The sequence below is a fragment of the Xenopus laevis genome, chromosome 8S (genome assembly GCF_017654675.1).
Source record: "Xenopus laevis strain J_2021 chromosome 8S, Xenopus_laevis_v10.1, whole genome shotgun sequence".
Taxonomy (NCBI): domain Eukaryota; kingdom Metazoa; phylum Chordata; class Amphibia; order Anura; family Pipidae; genus Xenopus; species Xenopus laevis.
Window position 1 is genome coordinate 86,059,107 of NC_054386.1, and position 15,770 is coordinate 86,074,876.

At 40.3% G+C, this 15,770-nt stretch overlaps 1 protein-coding gene across 1 annotated transcript; it reads left to right on the plus strand.

The window, feature by feature from the left end:
• The first annotated feature begins 335 nt into the window (after positions 1 to 335).
• Positions 336 to 9,434, plus strand: eif3k.S (eukaryotic translation initiation factor 3 subunit K S homeolog). Its single transcript, XM_018233357.2, has 8 exons — positions 336 to 494; positions 808 to 906; positions 2,153 to 2,273; positions 4,686 to 4,760; positions 5,875 to 5,941; positions 8,112 to 8,189; positions 9,107 to 9,232; positions 9,321 to 9,434. Exons 1-8 carry the CDS (start codon positions 364 to 366, stop codon positions 9,350 to 9,352), a joined length of 729 nt encoding a protein of 242 aa, XP_018088846.1. The 5' UTR covers positions 336 to 363; the 3' UTR covers positions 9,353 to 9,434.
• Positions 9,435 to 15,770: the final 6,336 nt, after the last annotated feature.

A 15,770-nucleotide genomic window follows, 5' to 3' on the forward strand; every position in this document is an offset into this window, starting at 1 on the left:
GCTTTAACCCCCCCATATGTGATACAATGAGCTAATTTTGCTCTGGTTTAGTAACCCATAGCAACCAATAAGATGTTCAGATTTCAACATGTGACCTGTAAATTCTACCTGCTGATTGGTTGCTATGAGTTATTGCCCCAAGCAAAGTCAGCGCCTTTTATGAAATAATCCTCTAAATCTTTCCATCACTAATTCCTGCGACCCCGTAGTCTAGCTAGTCGTACATAATATCATAGCCCTAAAAGTGGCTGTCTCCCGCACCTCCCGTGAGAACTCTTCTTTCAAACGCCTCCTCTGGTATAGAGCATGCGCACTTTCGCAATCGATTCCCATAATAAAGTAAGGGCGGAAGTCCATCGCCACATGTGCCCTGCCGGAGCCGGAAGTCTTGCGTGCGACTACTTCCTTTCTTTTTCCCTATCCGCTACTGACAACATGGCTTCGTTTGAGCAAATGCGAGCAAATGTGGGAAACCTGCTAAGAGGCATAGACAGGTAAAATAAGGCGACGCTGCTGCGTTTGTATCGGAGTAGAGCTGAGCGTGGCTTTGTTTTAGTACAACGTAGAGCATTGAGCGAGAGGAATTAGCCTCCTCCCTCATACACAGTTTTCCTGTAGCTATTGCTGAGAAGCAATGAGAGAATTGATAGGAATACAATAGGGAACAAAGAGGTTAAATAATGAGTAGCTCAGGTTTATACAGTTACCTGAGCAGCAGCAAACAGAACCCAGGCTATCCTATGTGCAAATGCAGACTGGGGAGAGCAGCTTCTAACATGTCCTCTTCTCTACTCCTGTCTCTTCTAGGTACAACCCAGAAAACCTGGCTACGCTGGAGCGCTACGTTGAGACGCAAGCAAAGGAGAATGCGTATGATCTAGAAGCAAATCTAGCAGTGCTGAAACTGTACGTATCTCCGACCCCTGCAACACTTACTGTACATGGATAGCTTATTCTATGGACTGTCATTTTAAGGAGGGGGCGACTTATCCCATCTTGGGAATCAAGATATGTTTTTGTACGTTACTTTGTGATAAAGGGATACTGTCGTGGAAAAAGCGCATCCGTTAATAGTGCTGCTTCAGAAGAATTCTGCACTGAAATACTTTTTTCAAAGCGCAAACAGATTTTAATTTTTAATTCAAAATTTAATTTTGAAATCTGACATGGGGCTAGACATCTTGTCTGTTTCCCAGCTGCCCTCATTCATGTGACTTGTGCTCTGATAAACTCCAGGCACTCTTAACTAGGGATGCACCGAATCCAGTATATTGTTCGGGATTCAGCCAGGATTCACCTTTTTTTTTTTTAGCAAGATTCGGTATTCAGCCGAATCCTTCTGCCCTGCTGAACCAAATCTGAATTGTAATTTTGCGTATGCAAATTAGGGAAGGGAAATCGTGTGACTTTTTGTCACAAAACAAGGAAGTAAAACGTTTTCCCCCTTCCCACCCTTAATTTGCATATGCAAATTAGGATTTGGTTCAGTATTCTCCCAAATTTTTAGCAAAGGATTCGGGGGTTCGGCCCTGTACTGCAAGTTGGATTCATATCACCTCCTCCCTTCCCCCCCCAGCAGCCTAGCAACTAGGGATGCACCACTGTTTTGAATTCGGCCGAATCTTTCGTGTTATCCAGAATGCTCAGGACCTGGGGTTTTCCGGATAACAGATCTTTCTGTAATTTGGGTCTTCATGCCTTAAGTCTACTAGAAATTAATTTAAACATTAAATAAACCCAATAGGCTGGTTTTGCTTCCAATAAGGATTAATTATATCTTAGTTGGGATCAAGTACAAGCTACTGTTTTATTATTACAGAGAAAAAGGTAATCATTTTTAAAAATTTGGATAAAATGGAGTCTATGGGAGACAGCCATTCCGTAATTCGGAGCTTTCTGGAAATCGGGTTTCCGGATAAGAGATCCTATTTCTGTACTATGTAGTGTTCTTAAAAATATATACATGTAGTATAGCATGATATTTTGTTCCAAGTGTCACCTATTTCTAAGAATTCTAAGAAATATTATTGTGTGTATTTCTTATTACGATTCATTGTTTAGGCGCATGTGTGTTTGAAACAACCTAATTGAATGCCATGTGTGAAAGCAGACCTAATTTCACTTCTACGATTTATTTTTATGTTTTCCACAGCTATCAGTTTAATCCTGCATTCTTCCAGACCACAGTAACTGCTCAGATCCTTTTAAAAGCCTTGACCAACCTACCCCACACAGACTTCACTCTCTGCAAGTGTATGATTGATCAAGCTCATGTATCCTTTCAACAAGTACTTCTTATGAAGTAGTCGGTGTTCCTTATAAGGGGAACTATCGCGAAAATGAAAATTGAATGTAAGTTTCATCATACTGAAATTAGAAACCTCCTAAACACAAACAAATAAAAATTCTGTACCGTTTCTGAAATAATCAAGTTTATCTTCACTATTCCTCTTTCAGCATCTGTTTCTCCTCATTCTGTCTTCATTCACGAGTTGGGTGTCAGATGAATTATTCAATATCTCTTATGGGGGGGGGCTCCTTTTTCCTAGAAGATGTATTAGAGCTCACTCTATTAAAATCACCAGACATCATGTCTCTCTACATGCAGAATTTGTTCAAAATGCAGTTACTGTACTGGAATCCGTTATTTGAGTGAGCTCTAATTCATCTTCTAGGAAAGGGAGCCCCCCCCAATAAGATATATTGGATCTAACTATCAATGACTATCTGACACCCAACTGCTGCACGAAGAGAGAATAAAGAGAAACAGATGCTGAGAGAGGAATAGTGAACATAAACATGATTATTTTAGAAACAATGCAGAATATTTAATTGATTATATTTAGAAAGTTTCTAACTTCAGAATGAGGAAGCTTATATTAAATAAAAAAGTTTAAAGTGTAATGTAACGTGTAAATGGTTTGCAAAATCTATTCCTCCTGATAACTGGAGTATAAATTTGAGTCAATAATTTTCTAGTTATTTTATATGCTGATTTAAAAGAACAGTTCAGTGTAAAAATAAAAACTGGCTAAATAGATAGGCTGTGTAAAAGATAAAAAATGTTTTCGATATAGTTAGTTAGGCAAAAATGTAATGTATAAGGGCTGGAGTGACTGGATGTCTAACATAATAGCCAGAATCCAACTTCCTGCTTTTCAGCTCTCTAACTCTGAGTTAGTCAGCGACTTGAAGGGGGGCCCACATGGGACATAACTGTTCAGTGAGTTTGCAACTGATCCTCAGCATTCGGCTCAGATTCAAAAGCAACAGTTATGACCCATGTGCCCCCCCCCTCAGGTCACTGATTGGTTGCTGCTTGGTCACCATGGTAACAAATCAGTGGAAACCAAGATAACTGAAAAGCAGGAAGTGGTGTTCTGGCTATTATGTTAGACATCCAGTCACTCCAGCCTTTATACATTACATTTTTGGCTAACTAACTATAATAGAAATATTTTACACAGCCTATTTACCCAGTTTTTATTTTTATACTGAACACTTTCTTTTAAGAGAGAACCTACCACTGTAATATAAGGCACCTAGCATTACAAATATAGGTTGTTCACTCATCCACACTATTAGCAGGATATGGCCACCTTTTATAATTGAGGAGATTGATCTGTCCATTGTATCTTGGCCATCCATATGATTGGCAACTTCTGAATCCCCTTTAATCAATCACTCAAGGTTTTGAATCAACCCTCCTTCCTCCAATATGGCAATTCCCACTCATTAGAATTATTGCAAATATGAAAACAAGTAGCATCATTCTCTGCTGCACAGAGTTCTGTAATTAGGTTTTGTATACCTTCAAATGATGTTAAATAGCTGCATATGATCAAACACATTTAGTACAACAAGCACACAATGTATAAAACATTTTGGAAACCTCATATATTTATTAAAGGGATACTGTCATGGAAAACATGTTTTTTTCCAAAACACATCAGTTAATAGTGCTGCTCCAGCAGAATTCTGCACTGAAATCCATTTCTCAAAAGAGCAAACAGATTTCTTTTATATTCAATTTTAAAATCTGAAATGGGGCTAGACATATTGTCGGTTTCCCAGCTTCCCCAGTCACGTGGCTTGTGCCAGCACTTTAGGATGGAACTACTTTCTGGCAGGCTGTTATTTCTCCTACTTAATGTAACTGAATCAGTCTCAGTGGGACTTGGCTTTTACTATTGAGTGTTGTTCTTAGATCTACCAGGCAGCTGTTATCTTGTGTTAGGGAGCTGCTATCTGGTTACCTTCCCATTGTTCTGTTGTTTGGCTGCTGGGGGGGTCGATATCACTCCAACTTGCAGTACAGCAGTAAAGAGTGATTGAAGTTTATCAGAGCACAAATCAAATGACTGGGGGCAGCTGGGAAACTGATATGTCTAGCCCCATGTCAGATTTCAAAATTGAATATAAAAAAATCTGTTTGCTCTTTTGAAAATTGGATTCCAGTGCAGAATTATGCTGGAGCAAACTTATTATAACTGGAGTAATAAGTGTGTGCAGGCTGGCTGGTGATCCTACTCAGGGAATTTTGGCAATCTTGAAGTCTGTAGGATAGATTTGTAGAGTAGCAGAAGTAGGTGCAAATAGTCTCTCAATGTGTAGAACGATGAATAAGTGTATTATATTGGATTCTCAAAACATCTAACACCAGTTCCTTAACAAAGGCTACTAAGCAAGAGGACCGTCCAATCAGGCAGATCCTTTACCTAGGTGACCTTTTAGAAACATGTCATTTCCAGTCATTTTGGGTGAGTGTCATGTCGCATAAAGATAATGTCGATTATATCATGATCTCTTGTTGGTTTATATAGTTTGACTGTAAGGAGACTGATCTGTGGTTAGCAGCCTTCTGCTGTTACATTAGAGGTATTTCCATTCTCAGTCATTGCAATTAACACAAAAGTGCCGCTCCATGATCTCAAAGGTACTCTATACATTTGAAGAATTTCTTCACTATGATTAGTATAGATTTTTGTGTAAACAGGATGTAGTTCAGAATTAAAATAAAATGTTTATATGTTACATAAACTCAAGCAACCTAAGCAATGAAAATGTGATACTACACTGCTAGTCTCTGTGTAACTAGTAGCTTAGCAGTGTCTCCTGCTTTTTTCTGTCTGTGGTTCTCCCTTATGGAACAGTGTTGCAAAAGCCAGTGGATGACAGCCCTGTAAAGAAGAAGGCAAGGCACTGTGAGAAAAGTCTTGGCTGGAGGACAACTGACTTTTGCTACCTTGTATCTAGGCTTAAAACCAGTAGTGCAGAAAGTTGCAGTTGCATTTACAGACAACTTTAAAGTGGACCGTCACCCAAAAATCTGTATATTAAAAGTCCTTTTCAAATTAAACATGAAATCAAAATTCTTTTTTTTTATTAAAGCATTCCTAGCTGTTGTAAGCGCATTTAAAAATATCAACTGTCAATCAAATATTGTCTGCCCCTCCTCTATGCGTAGGCATAGAGTCGGGCAAGTAATTACTTTCACTTTCCATTCAGCACTTCCTAGATGTCACTGCTCTCCCCACATTCCCCAGTTCTCTTCACCATTTAATTGTGTAACCAGGACATGGGGATGGACATCAGGTCCCCCATTCTGGTGCACAAACAAGATTCTGAGATGATGCAAGACTTGCCTGCCTGTTTACTATAATTATGAATTCCCAGACTGAAGGAAACAAGATTCATATAATTTATACAGTGTAATTAAAGTTTATTTTGCTTAACTAATGTGATAAAATGGGATTTGGAATAATTTTTTTGGGTAACGGGTCCCCTTTAAAACCATTGCATGATATCCCTTCTAAAAGGTTACTTGCTGTTCATGGTAAAATCATTCTTCTGTACGTTGTTTTTTCCCCAAAGCAAGCACTGGATGAGAACTTAGATCTCCTAGATGGTATTACAGGCTTCGAGGATTCAGTAAGGAAATGTAAGTTTATAAGATGCTTTATTTGTAATGTTTTTTATTTTTTTTGTTTTTTTTATGAGCAAACTGTATTTTGTGGTGCAATTTTAGAAGCTTGAGCTTTATTGGGGCTTAAATCTGCATGCCTCTTCTGTCTATACTTTTGTGGTCATTTGTAAATCCGCATTTTGGCTTTTGTAATTGGTAGGGATGCACTGAATCCAGGATTCGGTTCAGGTTTCAGCCTTTTTCAACAGGATTCGGATGTGGCGGAATCCTTCTGCCCAGCTGAACGAATCCTAATTTGCATATGCAAATTAGGGGAGGGAAATCACATGACTTTGTCACAAGTAAAATGTTTTCCCCTTCCCAACCCTAATTTGCATATGCAAATTAGGATTTGGTTCGGCATTCGGCCGAATCTTTCACAAAGGATTCAGGGGTTCAGCTGAATCTTTCACAAAGGATTCAGGGGTTCAGCCGAATCCAAAATAGTGGATTCGGGTGCATCCCTAGTAATTGGATGTAAAATTGCCACCTGGGTAAAGGCTACCACATGCTGCATTTGTGTCATGCACAGAGTTCTTCTGGCTTCTGTATAAGAATATTATAGCAGGTGAGTTGGGGGACAGGGCTTGAGGCACATTTTTATTTATATATTTTCCCCCCCTGCTCAATGGAAATTGAACACTGACTGCAACTGGATGTTACTGTAAACTTAATCACTGTGCTACTTTCAGTTTACAATTTAATTCTGTCCACTCTGCTTGCTAAAACTTTGTGGAATTAAATTTAATTTTGCCTAAGAGGTGAAATCACTTCTGCCATAAGTTTAAAGGGATACTGTCATGGGAAAAATATTTTCTTTCAATAATAGTCCAGAATTCTGAACACTGAAATCCATTTTTTTTTTTTAAATATTTAATTTTGAAATCTGACATGGGGCTAGACATATTGTCCGTTTCCCAGCTGCCCCCAGTCATGTGACTTGTGCTCTGATAAACTTCAGTCACTCTTTACGGCTGTACTGCAAGTTGGGGTGATTTCACCCCCTCCCTATCCCCCCTGTAAATAATTCACTCTACAATATAAAATTTCATTCCTGAACCAGCAAGTGTATTTTTTTAGTTGTAATATTGGTGTGTAGGTGCATCTCAGGTCATTTTGCCTGGTCATGTGCTTTCAGAAAGAGCCAGCACTTTAGGATGGAACTGCTTTCTGGCAGGCTATTGTTTCTCCTACTCCAGGGTTGTCCAAACTTTTTGCAAGGAGGGCCAGATTTAGTGAGGTGAAAATGTGTGAGGGCCGACCATTCAGCCTGACATCTATTCCGATGTAGCTAGCTTGTGATCAGGATCATTCACTCCTGGAGATGGACACGTACACGGCATTTAGGAAGTGGACTTATGCTCTGCGCCTCATTTAAACAAGAAATCGCGTAGCAGTAATATTTTGGCACATGATTAGCGAAATGATCTGCCACTTGGTCTATACTGCTGCCTGTGTGTTGAAAGTGTGGTAGGAAGGAAGGTTATATCAACTTGCAGTAAAGAGTGACTGAAGTTTATCAGAGCACAAGTCATAGGACTTGGGGCAGTTGGGAAAATGACAATATGTCTAGCTCCATGTCAGATTTCAAAATTAAATATAAAAAAATCTGTTTGCTCTTTTGAGAAATGGATTTGAGTTCAGAATTCTGCTGGAGCAGCACTATTAACTGATGCGTTTTGAAAACTATTTTTTTCCCATGACCGTATCCCGTTAACGATCTCGGCTGACTTCTGCTACATTATTTAGTAAGTCAGAATAGCCACAAAAACAAATTGCATTTTAGAGGAGCAATCCATTAATCGAAATCACAAAGCAAACTTCCCCTCTCTCTCTCTGAGTTACTTGCCATCTGCAGGCTCCACAGGCATTGGCATAGTATCTATTACATGTTCTTTAATTGAGCAATATTTTATTTTTGGGTTTACATCCCAATGCAAAAACCTTTACAGGGTAGGGACCTTAGGGAAACTGTGGGGTATTTCAGTAGAGATTACTATGAATAGGGAGTACTGTTATCAGTGCAAAATAAAGGAAATGGTAAAACCAAGGGGTTCTATTCAGTATAGAGCTTTTCCAAAATGTATATGTAATGTAAAAATGAGAATATGCACTCGCCCAACCCCATTCCTTTTGTTCCTTACAGTTATCTGTCATGTTGTGGGAATCACTTACCAGCACATCGACAGGTGGCTCTTGGCGGAAATGCTGGGAGATCTGTCAGGTGAATTTGTTTTGCTTTTTGATCCTGTAACCTTTTTAAAGGAAAAGTCACATAATGAGATACTTCTTCCAAAACTGTCATGTAGTACAGTGATGTGTAGTTCTACTGTCCTGTACTTGTACAGGTATGGGACCTGTTATCCAGAATGCTTGGGACCTGGGGGCTTATAATGGATAATGGATCTTTCCATAATTTGGATCTTCATACCTTAAGTCTACTAGTAAATCATGTCAACATTAAATAAACCTAATAGGCTGGTTTTGCTTCCAATAAGGATTAATTATATCTATTTTGGATCAAGTACAAGCGACTGTTTTATTATTACAAAGAAAAGGGAAATCATGTTTTAAAATTTGCATTATTTGGATAAAATGGGAGACATCCTTTCCGTAATTGGGAGCTTTCTGGATAACGGATCCCAAACCTGTATGTCTGCATTATATCTTTTATTTTAAATGTAACTGAATACACACTTCAAGCCAGAATCTCCTTTTCCATAGACAATGAATCTTTACTTTCACTTTACTGGCACTAAGCATTAATAAAGAAAAAGAAGGACCCAACCACATCCAAGCTGAAATAGGCAAATTCTAAATAATTGTCCAGTTCTGCTGAGGGTTCTCCAACTAAAAAGGTTGTCGATTACCGTATTTACTTACGTAGTACCAGAAAAGTATACAGTGAATTACAGTTATGACAAGAAGTGGTATAATACTTTAATAAATAAGGGTTCTGGAATAAAACTAGGATGCTGCTCACAAGACTCTCTCCATAGATTTCTTTCTATAACATAATTCATTGTTTTATAATAATCCAGCCACTAAATAAAAATGGAGTCGTGGCATGAAAAATCTTGGACAGCCCTGGTCTAACTATTTGTTTTCTCTCTTTTCCTTCTCATTAAATGGATGTTCCAGAGCCCCAGCTCCGAGTGTGGATGAGTAAATATGGATGGATAGAAAGTGAAAATGGCAAGATTTTTGTATGCAACCAGGAGGAAAATATCAAACCCAAAAACATAGTAGAGAAGATAGACTTTGACAGTAAGTTTCTTCCAGCAGATGGGCCACTAAATATATTAGTTATGCAAGAGATAAGATTTGGAAACTGACGTTTTGCTTTCTTTTGTAGGTGTCTCTGGAATCATGGCATCTTCTCAATGAGTCTTTCTTATAACAAGCTAAATGTTATTTTATGTATGGAATGAATGTTGGCACTGCCTAATAAAATCAACCAATCAGTTAATGTTAAGTCTGTCTATGAAAATGGAGGGAATTGGTCTATAAAAAAAGAAGACTGAAAAGACTAGGGTGTTTGTCTCTGTAATAACCTCATACTGGAACTATGTTTATTGAGCATCTTAGCTCAGTTACTACAAGAATGTTACCAATTGCATTCTGGGCCTTCAGCAGCAGCAATCTGTGCTTTCAAAGGGGATCTAAAGTCAAAATATCAGAAATAACACCATGTCCAATATTATTGCATTAAAAAGTCTGCACAAACTTCTCGACTACTCTCTCCAGGGTTTCCAGTGCTCTCAAAAGCAAAAAGCTATTGGCTGCCCCCCCTTACAAGGGATTACAGTTTCTGAGATTTCAGATTAAAGGAAAACAGCAGGGGTGTTTGTTTCGTAAGTAGAAGGCTCAGCAAGTAATGAACACCCCTGTGTTTGACACTGTAGATTATTGGCATGTATATATAGAAACAAAATTAATTGGTTGCACACCTCATGTATGTGAAACCTGGTGTGCTCGTGCAGAAAAATTAAATATATAGTCCAAAGTGATTTCACTCAAAATGATTGTGATAAAAGAAAAACTAGAGGATAAATAAACCTAGGTTTTCTTTTATCTAGGGATGCACCAAATCCAGGATTCGGTTCGGGATTTGGCCAGGATTCAGCCTTTTTCAGCAGGATTTGGATTTGCCCGAATCCTTCTGCCCTGCCGAATGGAATCCTAATTTGCATATGCAATTTTTTTGCATATGCAAATTAGGGGAGGGATATAGCGTGACTTTCACAAAACAAGGAAGTAAAAAATGTTTTTCCCTTCCCACCCCTAATTTGCATATGCGGATTCGGTTAGTTATTCAGCCAAATCTTTCGTGAAGAATTAAAAAAATAAAGTTCTGCCTAAATATTCAGAAGGATTTTTTTACAGTGAGAGCTGTGAAGATGTGGAATTGTCTCCCTGAATCAGTGGTACAGGCTGATACATTAGATAGCTTTAAGAAGGGGTTGGATGGTGTTTAGCAAGTGAGGGAATACAGGGTTATGGAAGATAGCTCATAGTACAAGTTGATCCAGGGACTAGTCTCATTGCCATTTTGGAGACAGGAGGGAATTTTTTTCCCCCTCTGAGGCAAATTGGAGAGGCTTCAGATGGGGTTTTTTTTTTACCTTCCTTTGGATCAACTGGCAGTTAGGCAGGTTAAAAAAAAAGCTAAAAGGTTGAACTTGATGGACGTGTGTCTTTTTTTCAACCTAATTTACTATGTTACTATTTAATTTGCGGGTTTGGCCGAATCCAAAATAGTGAGTAGGAGCAGTTCTCAACCCGCACCCGCCTGCCACCAGCGGAAAAGAGTGCAAGGTCGGCCCGACCCGTGGGTTCCGCAGGTCAGCCCGCACATGATTACTGGTTACCTTCCCATTGTTCTGATAATAGGCTGCTGGAGGGGAGGGTGATATCACTCCAACTTGCAGTGCAGCAGTAAAGAGGGACTGAAGCTTATCAGAGCTCAAGTCACATGACTGGGGGCACCTGGGAAATTGACAATATGTCTAACCCCATGTCAGATTTCAAAATTAAATATAATATATATAAAAAAAAAATCTGTTTGCTCTTTTGAGAAATGGATTTCGGTGCAGAAGACTGCTGGAGCAGCACTATTAACTGAGGTGTTTTGAAAAAAAACATGTTTTCCCATGACAGTATCCTTTTAAATTGGAGGACCACAAAAGGAAGATACGTAATAACAATTAATAGTGCAAATCTGCCTTCAAATGAATGTGCTTTCTGCTTGCCAGGGAGCTCTAGCAACAGCTCTAACACCAGCAACCAGAGACAGAATAAATATGCACATAATTAAAACAACACAAAGAAGATAATGACCGATTACAAATTGTTTGTGCAAGTGAAATGGGTGTACCAAACAGGTGCTAGCCAGTCATTTTGGAGAGCCCATACTAGCCATCAGTATAATGCAGGGAATATCAGCATGGGAACAAGAAACAACTCTACCAATCAAGACTTGGAGAATTGAAGACAAACTTACACAACTTGACAAAGTTGAGACATAATTAAAAGGGGGTGCACAATAATGGAGATAGCTTATGGTTTTGTATCGGAAGCTGAAATTGTTCATTAAAGGGGAAGGAAACCTAGTTGGCGCGAAAACCGTCCCCCCTCCCGTGTGTTGCCCACCCTCCCTCCTCCCCCCTGGCCTACCCGTCCCGCTGGGCAACTGCCCCTAACTTGTTACCCTTCTGCGCAGGTCCAGTCCTTGGAGTTCATAGTCGACATCTTCTTCCACGCGATCTTCCTGCTGTGAACGGCGTTTTGGCGCATGCGCAGTAGGAGCATTTCGCCGGTACGGATTGTGGAAGGAAAAGTCTTGCAGGCCCTAGATGGCCCCTCGCATTCCTAAGCCCCCCTCCAAGGTAGACTGAGCAGTTTCAAAGTGCCCATGGGGCCCTTCTATGAACTGTTTCAAGACTACCCAGGAGACAGTGTGCCATCTGAGAAGGTCCTTATCAGTAGTATGTTATGTTATCCTTTTGCTTCTAGCAGGTGCCCTGGCCTTGAAGCTCTCCCACTATGTTACTCCCTTCTCGTTCACATAGCTAGCTAACACTAGATAATTGTACACTGAGACACTATGATAGATACTTGGCAATACTCCCTTTTCTCCCTAGAGAGGCCTTTTCCCATTGAAGTTCCTCTCCTGAAGGGTATATAATGTGTGGTCAGTCTTTTGTTTCTCAGTTCTGACCTACTTGTGTATCAGAACCCACGGAGCTCGTGTATGTTTATTATATAAATAATAAACTTGGATTATTCCTTTTACCTCGGTGATCTCCGGTCTTTGGATTATTCCCTAACAAATGGTGGAGATAATGCGGGCAGGCTCAAGACGCTGACTTCACCCATCCACAGTGAGGACCCGGAGAACTAATGGGACAGGAGTGGCCACACAGGGTAAGCATACCTTGTTCTGTCTCCTTTCTTCTCCGGTTCCAAACGGACAGGGTGTTGCTGTGCAAGCAGCCTGACCCAAGGTGATCACTCGAGGTATCTATGTTTGTCTTAACCATGTGTCCTGTATGAATGTGCATGTGATTGGGGACTAATTGCAAAGTGAAAAAGTTCTAACTTTTCTATACTCTTGCTGCTTATAAGAATTGTACTAACTTACCTGGTCAGACCCCAGTATACCCCAAGATAGTATGCGTACTTGAGGGAAGAGGGCATTTTTTTTTTTAGTTGAGATGAAATAGGCTCACTAAGGCATTTGGCCAGAATGAGTGTAAGACTCCGTTAGGAGCATCTCGCCCTAGCGGGGAGGATTGTGAACAGAGGCTGATCACCTCTGCGCGTTCACCAAGGAGAGTGAGCGCAAGACAGTCGCTAGGCAGAGTGACTGTAGAGCATTCACCAGGTAGTGTGATTGCTGTTGAATATGGCAAAGATGTAGTGGCTTACTTGCCTAAGTGGAGTACACTTACAGAGAGTAAGTCATTTGCCATTCCTCCCAAACGATACGTGGGATCACCAGACAAGAGTATAAGCATTTAAGTACATACGCAGCACAGCAGTGATATATCAGAAGCTTTAGCCCCACAGACTTGAGTGGTTGTAACTCATAAGGCATACATAGAGCTGTCAGCCTCCCCACTCTATGATGGGTTGTTTTCCCGTAATAGCTAAGAGCAAGAGAGAGGCAGCAAACGAGGTAAATGGTCAAGTATGTGCCCTAGAAAGTCAGGAAAGTGCCTCAGAATCAAAGGAAGCTAGAAAGCAAAGAGAGGAACAAGAAAAGTTGATAGCAGAAGGGTTAAGTTAGATAATAGAGAACAGTGAAAAAAAAAAAAATTTACACCAAAAAGACAAACAGCTCAGAAATAAGTTCTCTGAAAGTTATAGCTCAGATACAGACAAGCAGGCTGTCTCCAGCCCCACAGCTAAGCTCTACCCCGCCCGTACAATACAAAGTAGAGAAAAAGGGGGGCGACGGGGGACGCTGCAGAAGTGCGTCTAACTAAAAACACACAGATCTTAGAAGGATTTTTCAAGATGTTCCACAGCCCCATACTAATCCACACAAATTTGCACAGGAACTCTTGTGTGTCAATGGTGCTCATAAGCCTAATTAGACCAATATATTATTTGTACTCAAAGTGTGTGGTCCAGGGGATTACCAAATGTTAGACAAAATGTATTGAGATACTAACCCTGTTGACCCAGCCCAAGTCGGAGTCTGTTTACATGCTCTGAAAAGTACAATAAGCACCAAATTTTTTTTCTTTCAGAAGCTTCTTGGGAAATAGTTTTCAAATTTAACCAAGATGCCAAAGAGTCTGCTGTCCAGTATGCTATTACCTTTGTGGTAGGACTACTAAATGATCCTCAAAGTAACCTCAGCATACATAGTCTTGCCTGGAAGCATAAGAAGTTAGAAAAGATAATTGCCGTTGCCACAAGTTGAGAACTCCTTTCTTAAGCCCCAGCAGGTGTTACTCGTTCAGCAACAGTCTAACAACTTCCAGGATAATTCCCAAAACTCCAGAAACAATAACTAACAGACAGCAGAACAGGTCAGATAACCGTGACAAAAAGACAGTTGTTTGTGTTAATTGTAATAATCAAGGGCATTATGCATATAAGTGCATATCCCCAAAGAAAGTCCTTTCCCTGCAGGAGATGCAGCCCCTTCACATTCCAATGCATCCCTCATAAATCCTGCTTGAAGGTGCGACGCAGCCCCGGTACCAGTATTTCCAAACACTTCTAATCACCATCCAGACCTCCTAATTGAAGTGTTTATTAATTAAAAGACCCTAACTTTGTTTACTGAATACTGGTGCTGCCCGCTCAGTTTTAAAGACTCACTCAAACCTGCCATTATCTGGTAATGTAGTCACGGCAGTGTGAGTTGGAGGAAATCCTATCCCTATGGCAGAAACAAGCCCATCGCAAGTGTCCATTGGTCCTGTATCCACAAAAGCTGCCTTTCTTTTAAGTGCCTCCATCCCTGACAGTTTCATAGGTAGGAACATCCTTTCTAAACCAGTGTGCACCATATACTGTAATCCGGATGCAGTATTTGTGCCTGTCCTGCCTCCATAAGTGTCTGAGATGACCAATGCACTAGATACTACTAATCTTCTGTCGCTAAAGGAAATTTCTGAGGAGGAAGATTCTGTACCTCCTAAATTACAATGTGTTTCAAGTGATTTGTGGGCTTTCTCACCAACAGATGTTGGGTTCATATAATCCATCCCACCAGTGTCCATACAAGTAGACCCAAAGGGCCCCCCCCCGCCCAAAATCTCACAGTACCCACTGTCCAGGGCAAAGGTATAGGGGATTTGCCCCGTAATTCAAGGGTTACTTGATAAGGGAGTGTTAAACCATAGGATTAGCCCTGTAAATATGCCCATCTTGCCAATTAAAAAGCCCGGCAAGAATGAGTGGCGTTTTGTTAAGGATCTCAGAGCAGTTAACGAAGTTGTTATTGCAGCCCATCCGGTAGGGCCAAATCCGCTACCAAAACAGGTTGCAGTCATTAAGTACTAAGCCCACACTGCGTCCTCTGACCCTGTAGCACAAGATAATGCCTATGCTGATGTAGCTGCAAAGCAAGCAGCATTGTGTTATAAAATGTTTAAAGCATGTGTTGTAAAGAACCTTCTCTTCCTGTTCCCTCTAGCGCTGTATTAGCAGCCCTTCAGGACCAAGCAGAGCCTGAGGAGAAGGAACGTTGGCTTAAAGCCGGATGCACACAAACTCCAAGTGGTGATGTTTTTGTTTGGCATTTAGGTGATTGCCCTGTTGCACCCCGTGCTCTGTTACCCTATTTGGTTGCTGCCTCACATGATCTCACCCACACTTTTTATGGGGGGATATGTGATGTAGTGTCCGGAATGTGGTTTGCCCCCGGGTTCTCATCTATTGCAGCCAAGTATGTATAATTATGTTTTATTTGTTTGCAATATAATCTAGGTAAGACTATTCCAACACCTATCAAACACTGACCTAAACCACCGTAACAATTTCAGATATTGCAGATAGATTTCCTACAGTTACCTACATGTTGTACCTATGAATATGTAATTGTTTGTGTTGACCAATTCCCTGGGTCCATTGTAAAAGCTTCAGATGAAGCTATAGCTAATGAGTTAATTGCAGAGATTGTTGGCAGTTATGGACTGCCTGAGGTATTATCCTCTGATCAAGGTACACGTTTCATGGGACAGGTAATGTAATTAATCTGCACAAAGACATTGGGATTCATCAAATGTTACACACCATTTCATCCCCAAGCTAGTGGGAAAGTCTAAAGGGTGTTATTAACAGC

Coding starts and splice junctions, on each gene's coding strand:
- eif3k.S (XM_018233357.2), top strand. CDS start 364: ATGTGCCCTGCCGGAGCCGGAAGTCTTGCGTGCGACTACTTCCTTTCT. Junction 495..807: donor CTGCTAAGAGGCATAGACAG/GTAAAATAAGGC, acceptor TGTCTCTTCTAG/GTACAACCCAGAAAACCTGG. Junction 907..2,152: donor AATCTAGCAGTGCTGAAACT/GTACGTATCTCC, acceptor TGTTTTCCACAG/CTATCAGTTTAATCCTGCAT.